The sequence below is a fragment of the Falco punctatus genome (assembly GCF_963210335.1).
Source record: "Falco punctatus genome assembly, chromosome: 14".
NCBI classification, from domain to species: domain Eukaryota; kingdom Metazoa; phylum Chordata; class Aves; order Falconiformes; family Falconidae; genus Falco; species Falco punctatus.
Window position 1 is genome coordinate 4,180,763 of NC_137594.1, and position 11,880 is coordinate 4,192,642.

The 11,880-nt window shown below is 45.6% G+C and overlaps 1 protein-coding gene across 1 annotated transcript; it reads right to left on the bottom strand.

Annotated features, from left to right (window-relative positions):
* Window positions 1–450: 450 nt before the first annotated feature.
* On the bottom strand, window positions 451–11,620 carry LOC308073245 (uncharacterized protein). The gene is made up of 11 exons (XM_080411206.1): window positions 10,916–11,620; window positions 8,638–8,772; window positions 7,241–7,365; window positions 6,880–6,948; window positions 6,308–6,421; window positions 5,396–5,511; window positions 5,053–5,108; window positions 3,526–3,578; window positions 2,755–2,882; window positions 2,070–2,226; window positions 451–962 (listed from the first exon to the last, which is right to left on the bottom strand). The coding sequence occupies exons 1-11, from the start codon at window positions 11,126–11,128 to the stop codon at window positions 860–862; spliced, it is 1,269 nt and encodes a 422-aa protein (XP_080267332.1). The 5' UTR covers window positions 11,129–11,620; the 3' UTR covers window positions 451–859.
* Window positions 11,621–11,880: the final 260 nt, after the last annotated feature.

Consider the following 11,880-nt stretch of genomic DNA (forward strand, 5'->3'; position numbering starts at 1 on the left):
GGCATCTTTCTTTTAATTCCTGCTGTCCAGATCTTCCATGTAACTATTTTTTGACATATCACATGCCTGTTTAATCTTCAGTACTTTATGGCAAGATGCATCTAGGTAGAGAATACACTTTAGATTACCTTGGGCCAGCAGCTATCAGTGACTAACATGGATGTTGTGATAAATATGGCATCTATGTTCAAGTGAACGGTAAGAAATTCAGAATGTCTTCTAAATCGAAGTACCAGACTTTGGCTTTCCTTCAAGGGAAAAATGTGTTTGTACCACTTATTTCATTGGCTATTAATGCTATTCCTAGAGGACAACTCTTTTAGATGTGCTTTCTCCTATTCTTCCAGTTCAGCTCTCACATAGTCAGAGACAAGACTATCAAATCAGTGTAGTTTCCTGTAATTGTAATAGATTTTCCCCCATGTTTTAATGACTGTAACAACCAGAGAGTTCAGAAAGTTAGAGCTTTTATTTCAAAAACAAATCTGAAAGAACAGAGGAACTGCTGAACCGGGTCGGAGATCCACGTAGCCCAGTGTCCTGGTCTTCACAGCGGGGAGCAGCTGGCAATTTAAGAAAAATACCAAAAGACAGAGCACAGAGCAATCCTTCCTAGCGCACTCTTCCTGCAATCAGCTGTCAGAGGTTTCCTTTGCCTCCAGACCACCATGGTTAGCAACAACTAAGAGCTGCACAACTCAAAACACATCTCATTTCTCTCCATATCCTTTTATACCCTCGATCTCCACAGCATCCTGCGACAAAGAGTTCCACACTCAAAACTGCATTTTGCAGGGAATAATTTTTTTTTTTTTAAAGCTGATGCTTGCTAACATTGCTGGGATGAGCTTGCAAACTCTCATGGGGGAGAGCCATTGGCTGCAGGGCACCAGGAGGAAAGGTCGGGTCCTTCAGCTTTTGAACCAAGCTGCAAATTTGGAACCAGCTGGGCAGCTTTGTCCCTGTAAGAGAAGCAGTGATGCTGAGTTGGTGACCTGCAGCGAGGGGGAAGAGCCAGACACCCACCCTTTAATTTCTAACATGATTTTGATTTGGAAGCAGATATAAGATGGGAGCCCACGGGAATTTTGTCATCATTGCCAAATTAAGATTTCCTGGGGCAGATCTAGAAACGTCCAGGGATGTCCGGACTTGCAGAAGGTGCCTTGTTGGGGTTTTAGCTGAGACTTTCCATGCTGGGTCCTTTCCTCCACCATGCAGGTTTTGACAGCCAGTGAATGGGGGGACCAGGCACCCAGCGGCAGCTACAGCCCACACTTTTCAAGTTCAACCAACGGGCATTTGGCTGTTTAGTGGCTTATTTTATGTGCTTGAAATGCGTCTGGTTTTCAGAAGAAGCTGAGCTCTCAATCTCCTGAAAGTCATCTATGGCATTTCCTCTGACAGCCAAGAAGTAGTAGTGTTTATTTTAAAAAGCAAACTAAATGCAAGCAACCAAACTTGCCTTTTTTTCACGAGAGAAAAGACCCAACAGGGAAAAGACTCCAGTAAAAAACTGACAATTGCAGCAGGAGAAACAGCACTTCGCTGAGAAGCACATCATTTGTCAATATAATGCTTTCCCCTAGAAGAGGCATTCCTGTACTGATTTTCTGAACATTTATCTTTTCTATGCTCTAGTCTGACAAATACTTGTGTGAGCAAATTTCACCCTGTAAATGGTTAGCCTGCTGTTTGGGGTAGAGGACTCATTATTTTTATAATGTGACAGATCGCCTAAATAAGACAGTCTCCAGAATGGACCATGCACCAGCTCATAAACCTATACGGAGACCTATATAAAATCTTACGTAAGCCTATAACAAACAACTAAACAAGTGGCCATGGTTTGTCTGCATGTATGAAGTGCTTGCACAATATTCTTTTGCAAATACTATATAGAGTGTTTGTCAATTTAATAAAAACATTAAGCACTAAATGAACAACATTTCTTTACATCAGACAAAAAGTCTGTGCATTTATGCTTCAAATATCTATGGAGCTGCAGCCACATAGGTAATATGGGAAGATGGGAATTCTTCACCTCTTCTTGCCTATCATTACTTTACCTGTAATAAAATTCAACCAAGCCCCAGCCTTGTGTTAACCCGTTCAGTTGGAAATCTGCAATGCACTCATGGAAAACGCCACTTCCAGTCAGGCCGTTATACACCACGGGGCAAGCCTGCTTATCCAGCGCTGCAGAAACGTCAAAGTACTTGCCACCTTTGATAAAAGTAAGAAGGGAAGAATGTCTCCAACCTTCAGCAGTATTTTATCTCAAAAAATCCCAAGAGCTATTATCTTTGCATATAGTTCCTTCTTGTGCTTTTCTAAAGAGCAACAGCTTTCCTATCTGCTTTCTAAATTAAGTAAAATCTTTGATTAAGCCATATTCCCAGAGCAGCTGAATCCACCTCGTAACACACATTTTGACACCCAAAAAAGTGAAAGCCACATCATTTATCTGGATTAGCATAAGCAACAACCACCACTAATAGAAACTGTAACTCTCCCTCCCATACAGCTGCCTGTGGCCCTGATCCTGCAGTGGACATGCCCCGTTTCGCTGATGACACACTGCACACATGGCTTAAACAAAGAAGTTAATTGCTCAGGGTGTAAGAAGATGTATTTAGCTTTCACATTTGCTTCAAGGATCACATGGAATTTCACTGAATAGTCTTTCCTCCACTAAATTAACTGCACACCAAAAACCTGAAGGCAGATATAGCTGGGCTATGGTGAACTCACCAGCAGTAAAACTGACTCTATACTCATCCTTGATAACACCATCAGCAGCCATCTCGGCCAGTGAGGCATTGGACCACTCGATGCCAGCCTTCCTCCCATCGGGGAAAAAGACATAGCCTACAGTGAGGCTGGAAAGGAAAGAAAGGGGGCAGATTTAAAGTCCAACCAAAACTCAAACGGACCAGCGCATCAGCCTGCCAGAAGAGCTCAACACTGTGCACAGCTTTCATCCCTGGAAAGCAGCAGGAATAAATGGAAAAGGTTATATTGTGGGATGTTGCAAATGCTGGGCAGGGGAAGCCACGCATGCAGGAAAGATGAGGCTTGCAGGATGGATTATGGTGGGCAGGTGGGACAGGCAGGTCCCTTGGGTCCCACTTGGTCACAGGGGCATGAACGCTGGTCTTTCAACTTCTGGATGCATGTGCCAGTCAGCAAGGCAGGGTTCCCTGCGTAATGCCCCGCTACAGATGGACACACCTTCTGAAATAGCTGGAGGTGCTCAATTTGTACCCCTAAATCATCTAGTCAGTAGGGCAAGCAGCTGCATCAGCTGAACAGTAATTGAATGGAAAGGAAGTAATTGAAGGTAAAAGCTGCCCTTGTGACTAACTGCAAATGGGAAACTGGGTGGAGGGGGGAGGCAGCAAGAGGGTGTGGATGGAAATTGGGTTATACAGGTTCAAAGTAAGAATGTGCATATAGCTCCTGCACAGCGTGCCACCTTTAACACATATGTTTTTAGCAGCATAAAATTCCTTGGTTACTTACTTAGTTGTGGTAGCTGGCATATTAATAACTGTTAAATGTGCTGCAGTCCCATCCTGTAAGACAGCGATAAGGAAAGCGCAGTTTAATGTGTGCAGACTCATTTCTGTGGGTCACGGGATGACTTGACCAAGAAGACACTGCCTATAATGCAGGTTACGCAGTGTGCTATTGATTTATACCTTCAAATCTTCTCAATACATCTTCCATGAAAATCTGGCTGCAAGTGAGCATCCAAGAATATAAACCAAACAGATTAAGGCAAATTAAGGGCACTAAAGACAACAGAATGTCCACAGCAAGAGGACATAAGAGGAGGGAACAATACGTGCAGAGCTGTATTGCTAGCCATGTTCAAAACTGATGGGCAGCCTGTCAAAACGGGCCCTGCTTTGACCAGACACCTCTGCTAATCTATACTATTCTATGCCTCAGAGAAGCATAACGGGAGAATGTTAAATAAGAACAAACTGGAATCTCGTATCTTTGCATTTCTCTTCCATCAAGTCTGAACCCCTCCATGCTCCGCTTGCTCTGAGGCAAATATAAGCCCACGTTGTGACGTTATATAGGTACAGACACTCAGGGTATGAGGAATCCAAACTTCAATTGGCAACAAACTCTAATTCCTTCTTAATAAACAGTCAGATGGCTTTTAATTAGGAGAGGAAGAGCCACAGTTATTTTGAGTCCTGAACAACTATGAAGATCAGGGAGAGGTTACTACCTGACGATACACATCGCAGTGCAGAAGCACAGCCTTATTAAAAGGTACACAGGCACATGGTAGATCCCAGCAGCTCCTAAATCTGCACATATGTAGGATTTTCCAAGCTGCGCTTTGTGCTGGCCAGCGTACACCCAGGAAAAGAACTTTTATTCTGAATTCAGTCTTAACTCCTGTAACACTGCCTATAATAGAGAGTTTCGATTTCTTTACGCCTGTCTTGGCAAAGGAAATGCCTGCTCAGGAGCATCTGTTCGGGTTGCATGCCAGCTTGTAAGGCCAGCACTCAACGCTTCCCCAGGCTCCAGCAGCCACCGCGCTGACTCTCCTCCAGCACAGCCACAACAGCAAAGCAGAGAATTAGAGCTCAGCACAGGCAGAAGTATTTGCCGGCTGCTGTCATGAAGGCTTAGGATGCCTTCAAACACCTCAGGCTCTCAATTAGCGTGAATCAGCACTGCATCAGCTCCACCGAGCACCAGGTATTTGCGGCAGCTGAGAATCTGTCCTGTAAAGCTGCCTATCTAAAGTTTCTTTAAAAAGCCAAAATAAGCAGTTTCAAGTTACCAAAACAACTTTTGGTTCAACCCGTGTAGCAAAACCTCAGTTTTTACACACATGGCTCTGCTTTTGAGAGCTGCTCCCAAGGCTTATAGGTGCTAATGATGGCACCAGTTAGCACCTCTGATTGCACGCCATGGATGTTCCCAATGCTTTATTTCTGGATACTTAAATATGACTGAGAAGTTCAGAAACACCTCTGATTTCATGGTGAAGTAGCACATTGCCATGTTAATACCTACTTCAAAGTGTGCCAAAATCATGACATAACGGTAAATCTCAGACCAGTTTCGGATACCTGCAAAAAAGAACAAAATCAACCAACTTAAAAGTTTGCCATTGCTGGAAAACATGAACTAATAGTATGTGGCTTGACATTAACTTTGGTAAAGAAATACCCAGTAACTGACAACACGGTAGGCGTGCAAAATACAGAACAGTAACGGTATTTCCTCTGAAACGTCTTAACTTCATGCCCAGTCATGGAGTTGGTTATTTTTAAAGATAATCCGTAGTCCCACTGTCTTGCCAGTACCAGCTATAGTGAAAACGGACAAGTGAGCAAATTGCCTCTGGAGCCGTTACCGTAAGAGTGGCTCCGAACGCCTTTGAGGGAAAGTTCGATTTTCTCATGATTTTCTATTTCAATTCCTCCAACAGACTGGCCCCACTGCTCATGTCGGAAATGTTGTTCCCTCTGTCTGGAAGAAAGAAAAGAGTGAACTGACACAGGCAAAATCAACAAGTCTCCTATTCAAGCAGCCTCAATGTCAACCTGATGGACTTATATCCCAAAATGAAGGAGAGACTTCAGAGCACATGGATAATGGCTATGCCAGATTTTACACATTAGTAATCACTTTTACATTTCCCAGTTATTGCTACATAATGTCTATGAGACACCTGAGAATGAAACAACAGCAAATTCCCACCCTAACAGACTATAAAAATGCTGTACTACCGAAGAGTTGCTGCTCAGAAGTCAGCAGGTACCGCCAAAGACTGTTGGTATCCATATTTTCTGCTTGTATTTCGACAATGCACTATCAATACACATGCTTTCTTCTCGTATTTTCAGCTCTCTGAAGCTTGTATAGTAATTAAAACACCCACTTTAGCTCTTCTTTCACACCATTACAGTTGATCCTTTGCTTAGACATACCTAGGCCATTGACTTTGGAAGCAGCCTAAATCAGGTTGATAGCAATGAAAAAAGACAGAACAAGAAACATTCCTAATGCTCAAGGTTTTACAGACCAAAACCGTGGGCAGGTCCCTCCACCCACACATTAGGAAGCCTTCATCTGTGTGCAGGAACCTCCTTAGAGGTTGCCAGGTCATGAAACCAGGAGACACCTGACAGGAGCTATGTCCCTTATTAGCTCATTTGAAATTAAACACGCCTTCTAAAATCACCTACAACAACATAGGACAAGCCCTGAAGAGATCTCTAGAAAAATTGCCATTAACCCCAGAAAAATTAATCTCGACTCTCACTTTTTGATCCTCTGGAAGAACTCAATGGTCCACGGTTCCTGGGCCAAAGCACGTGCCAATGTGCTGGGGTGACTGTCGACACTAAAGTTAAAGATATCTGTGAAGTTCTCCCAACTAGGAAAACAGGGGGAAAAAATAAAAGACATTATTAGTTTTCAGACCATACCAGGCCAAGCTGTGCACTTGCAGCTCAGACAGTGGCAATCTTTGTATTTTGCCATTATTGGAAAATTCCGATTTTTGTCATTTTAAATATGTTACTACTCTTCAAGGAAGCAAACAAAAGGAAGCTGAGAAGAGCAACAACGGCCTGCAAGAGCCAACAGATTGCCTAGGAAGGGAAGCTGGCAGGGCAAAGCCGCAAGCGACAGCATGCTGCTTTCTCTCACCCAGTCTGCTCAGAGGCACAAACGCAGCAATACTGCAGAAATGCTGTGCTGCTTTGACAGCAAATTATTTTTCAAGGGCTTCATGTGTTCCTTTGTGCACATAACCTTTTGAAAGCAGTAATGAAATCTCTAACCCTGAACTATACATCACTATACATCCCAAAGCAAGCGTGAAACACTTACTGGAAAGAGAATTTAACTGGTACAAGTTCACCTTCCTCTTCACTCCACTCCTGCCGGTACGGTCCTTTTCTGTAAAGAAAGCACTATAATTCTGTATCATTCCCAAACAAACAGCAAAATGTTTCTTGTATGTTTGGAAATGGATGCAATAGGAGACAGCGCAGAAGAATGACACTATTGTATGCTAAGGCAGAAGAGTAATGCTGTATATAACTAGCTGTATTTTCATTCCGTAAAAATCAATGCATGCTATTGTTACCAAATTGCTTTTGGTTCAAGTTGGTTAAATATATTTCCAGACAGTGTTCAAAAAGCCTTGGTCTCAAGGGTAGATAAATGAAACTATGGAGTGTTGCAATACCTGAGTAATCCATTAAAGCTTATTTTCCAGCATGTTTGAGGCTCTAAGTATTCAATAGTGAGCCCTCCCCCACTCCAGATGTCTTCAGCTTCATCTCTCACCATCATGTTTGGATGTTGTGGGTGCTAAAAAGACATTTCAGGAAAACATTCAATTCAATTGTGAGGACGCAATGTGGGTGGATTCCTGCTCTCATGGCCCTCTGCAGGAGCAACATTTGGTTGAATTGGCTTTTCAGTTCTGCCTGCTTTCTGGTAATCAATTATTAGAGAGAGAAATTTGCATCTAAAATACTTGCGTTATAAGATAAAACATTATTGCTTCAGATAATACAACTGAATTACTTGTGCACAGGGATGTCACTGGAAGAGCTCAACTCCTGACGCTAGTGGCTGTCAAGCTCACAGCCAAGCTGATGCAGGGCTTTAGGGGTAAGTTTATTTTTAGACTGAGTTTAATGATGATGATGATGATGATGATGATGATGATGATGAAAATGTTCTAAATTTCTAGTGCATGCAAGCTCCCAAAACTCTTCAGCTGCTCTTTGGAAAATGTGTCTTGTTTCCTAAAGCTGCCACCTTTCTAAAAGCGAGCTTATACCTGCTGCTGTAGGGAAGGATCTAAGAAGGTCCTGAACTTGGCAGTTCCAAGTCAAAAAGCCACAAAGTAGTATGATTCTACTAAATATTACTAGAAAACAAAACAATGCACATCAATCTCTTCTTTTTTTTCTTTTCTTAATTTTCTGCAAATAGGACATCTCCTGCTTTTTCTGGTCATGGCTACTTCGTGAAACTAATTTTTGAATATAAAGATATTTGAGTGCAAAGGGATTTATGCCAGACCTTCCCTCCTTTACTATGTAGTCAGCTATTGACAAAAAGGGAATTTCACAGGGAAAATATATGTTTAATATTGTGGGTTTTTAGCAAGAATGAAGCCGATGTACACATAACTCCCTAAAAGCTTTTCTTTCTCTTTTAAAGAGGCAATTGCACAATGTTTTTTATAGCATTCACTCATTAAAAAAGGGGGGGAAATCAACCATAAGCATACAACATAACTTAGTAACCATGTGCTGCATGTTATCAGAAAGACTAAATGCTCAAACTCTTCCTGGGAGACTTAACAAGACATTTTTTAGAAAATATGCTATGTTTTGTGCACATTATGGGAAAAAGGAAGTGAATGTCAGAATCTCCTCAAAATATTAGACATTACCAGCAATCTGGCCAGTTTTGCTGCTGCCCTTAGACAAACCACTGATGTCTTCCTGTTAGGAAGTTTTTGTAGAGAAGATGCAGAGAACATCAATTTTTGCTTGGGATCCTAACATGTGTTCAAGACAGGAGTTAAGCACTGCTCTTGAATGCCACCTCACATCCACCACCTACTTCAAACTCTCCTATTCCATCCACTCTCAGGAAGAGCCACATCTCACAGATCCCGTCAGGACGTTTTGCAAGACGAGCAATCACAAAGGACTTGTTGGTCTCTGCAAAGCCGGTGAAGTAAACCGAATCAAGTGCCTAGGGAAAGGGAAATGGATTTCAGCCCCAGCTGGAGGCAGGAAAGGAGCGGGAGAAGGTGAGTAATTCTTTGTTTTCCATAGGTTGCTTCTCAGCAATCAAGTTTTACTTTCACTTTTTATATTTACTAGCAGTGACCATCCAGAGTGTTTTACTAGCAGCAGTGAAGCCTCATATGACTGAGATCCACAACATTTAGTCAAGCTGGTGTACAATAAGCACATCATGCATTGACACAAAAGCATTTTTCCTTTCCTGTTTGCCCATTTCCTCATCAGGGCAGACACAGAAAGCAGAGCAGGAGCAGATGAGAAGCAGTTTCAGCGAGGGAACATAATTATTGCATGGTAAGCCACGGACAAGGTGAAACAGTATCCTGAATTAAGATGATTATCTTGCAATGAGTTCCCTTGACCTTATGAAATGCATCCTCAAAACGCGTGTCTGTAAGGATGCAACTGAGCCACAAACATGCTGTTTCCCCATCTAACTCCAAATTGTAAGTAGGACAACTGACACGTAGGGGAAACAGCACTAAAAAGGAAAAAGGAAGAGAAAGAAGGTAACAGGAAACCCAGCACTTTGCCAACATGATCAGCAGCTGGGCTGCTGTAGGGCCAGTTACCATCTCAAATCTTAAAAACTATTAGGAACAGAAGGTGACAACTTCAAATCCAGACGTACATTTCCACACATTTGTGCAGAACTGACTCAAAGTGAGGTTTTAAATGCTGGAACGTGGAAATTAAGATTTATGTCTGTATTTTTGGGCATAGATGAAGTTCCATCTCTGAAAAATTATCCACCAGAAAATGCTAATGAAAAAAATACTAAAATCAGATGATTATCCCCTTTATGCATATGGGTAAGAGGGGGGTTTGAGGGCACAGTCTGGAAATACACACAGAGCGAGCCCACTGGGTGCCAATGCAAAAATTCAGAAACATAATTTTTGGAAAGATTTTCCAGATCCGTTTTTAGATTTCTCTTGTAAGTGTTGCTCCAGTGTCGCTGCCTGGAGGAGCAGAGAGGAAAGCACAGACCCCTTGGCTATATCCCAAACCACCCTGGATGTTCAGTTTGATTCGGAAGAAGGTGTCACTCCTGTCCTATCAAATCTGGCTGAGATTGGCAAAAAGCTTCCCCAAGCAGCACCTTAATTAGTAAAAAGGAAAAGCTAGAGAAAACAGCTTCTTTTTTTTTTTTTTTTTTTTTTTTTTTTAAGGCTAAGCAGAGGCCACAGTGCATTTATTAAATAATATATCTTAAAGGACTCCTAGAAGGCTCTGGGAAATGTTAATAAGAAGTCCATTTTTCACAGAAGTTACTTAGGATCCAACATCTCTGCTGGCGTCTGCAAGTCGAATCTTGATGAGGCAAGGAAAAGCGAGGGAAATCCTGCCACATCAGCCTTTACGCTTCCCCCTCGCACCAAGAAACACAGCAAAGCCCACCCACATCTCCCTGCTAGGCACAGTGAGCATTTTGGCAGGATGGTACCCAAACACCAGCAAGGTACAGGCTGGAGACAGAAGGTTCGTTATTTATTAAGCAGCCAAGTGCATCTAGAAAATAAAATTCAATTCACTAAGTATTCTAAAATAAAAGGCTGCTGTGTCCTGTAGGGTATCTGCTTTCTCCTACCAACACCAGCTGGTCCGATTAGAGGTAACCCTCCTCCCTGCAAGGGACGGCCAAGGGGACATCCCCAACCTGCCCTCCCCGGGATGGGCTGAAGTGGGGGGAAAGGACGTGGGTCCCCAGGCTTCAGGGGTTGGGTGGTGGAGGCTGCCAGGCACCAGGATGCAGAGGACGGGGTACCTGAGGGATGCAGGTCCCTGGGTGTGCAAGGTGCTGGGGATGCAGAGGGGAGCAGGTGCGTTCGCAGATGGAGGTGGTATGGGTCCAGGGGGTGTGGGTCCACGGGCAATGGGTGTTGGGGGGGGCACGTGGGTCCCAGGGAATGGAGGTTCCAGGCATCGGGGGTGGGGGTGCTGGGGATGGGGTCCCAAGGGAAGAGTGGGGTGGCAGGGGTGCAGAGAGATGGGAGTGCAAGGGAAGGATGTGTCACGGAAAGGGTTCCCGGGGCATGGGGGTCCCAGGGCTGGGGGTCCTAGGACCGGGGGTGCCGCGGGACACTCACGTGGGGGTCGGGGCGAAGCGGCCGTGGCCGCCGCGGCTCCGGGGCCCCCCCGCCGGCCGCCCGCTGCCTCCAGGCGCCGTGGAAGAGCAGGAGGGAGCCCAGGGCCCAGCGCTTCAGCGGGGCCCCGGCGCCGGAGGCGGCCGCCCGCCGCGCCCCCAGCAGCGCCAGCAGCGCCGCCGCCAGCAGCGCCAGCAGCGCCAGCAGCCCCGGCATGGCGGGGCGCGGGGAGGCGGCGCGGAGCCCTGCGCGCTGGCGGAGCGCGGCTGGGCGGAACGAAGCGGAGCGGAGCGGGGCGCGGTGCGGAGCGCGGGGCGGGGCGCGGTACGGGGCGGAGCGGTGCGTGGGGCGGAGCGGTGCGGTGCGGTGCGGTGCGGTGCGCGCTGGCGGAGCGGTGCGCGGAGCCCGGCGCTGGCTCCGGCCGCCAGCAGACCCCGCCTCAGGGCCGCTCACCGCCCCGTCCCGGGGCCGGTCACGGGCATTTCCGCCAGGGGCTTGTCCCGGCTGCCGGCGCGCTGCGTCACGCTGGGAAGCAGCGTTTGCTCCTTCTATTTATTTTTTAATTAAAAAAAAAAAAAAGCCAAACATTTTTTTCCCTCGAGAAACGTGATCTGAGTGCGCGTTTCGCCCAGCTGCATGGAAGGCCCCCAGGGAAGCGCAGGCAGTTCCCCTGGAGAGGCACAGCCAAGGTTCAGGAAAGCCTGCGGGTGAAGGTGCGGGAGAGGTGGGTTTGGGGTATCTCTGGGGGGTGAGGGCAGTATCAGCGGCTCTCCCCCCAGCTGGAAGGCTGTGGCTGTGCTCAGCTCATCAATTGGCATCACAGTTCCTGTTGTAGATTTCTGACCCTGTTCTACTGGGCTCACAGCATCCTTCGCTTGCTCCCGCTGCCAGCTCTGGGCGAGAGGCAGGGAGAAAGCTGGGCAGCCCCCGGCATCCAAGGCACACACACAAAAAACCAACCAAATGCA

Excerpts from the sequence above, each read along its gene's own strand:
- LOC308073245 (XM_080411206.1), bottom strand. The coding sequence starts at position 11,128 with ATGCCGGGGCTGCTGGCGCTGCTGGCGCTGCTGGCGGCGGCGCTGCTG. Across the intron at positions 7,366-8,637 it reads ATGGAATAGGAGAGTTTGAA|CACCCACAACATCCAAACAT; the intron begins GTAGGTGGTGGA and ends ATGTCTTTTTAG. Across the intron at positions 2,227-2,754 it reads TAGAGTCAGTTTTACTGCTG|GTGGCAAGTACTTTGACGTT; the intron begins GTGAGTTCACCA and ends CTTTTATCAAAG.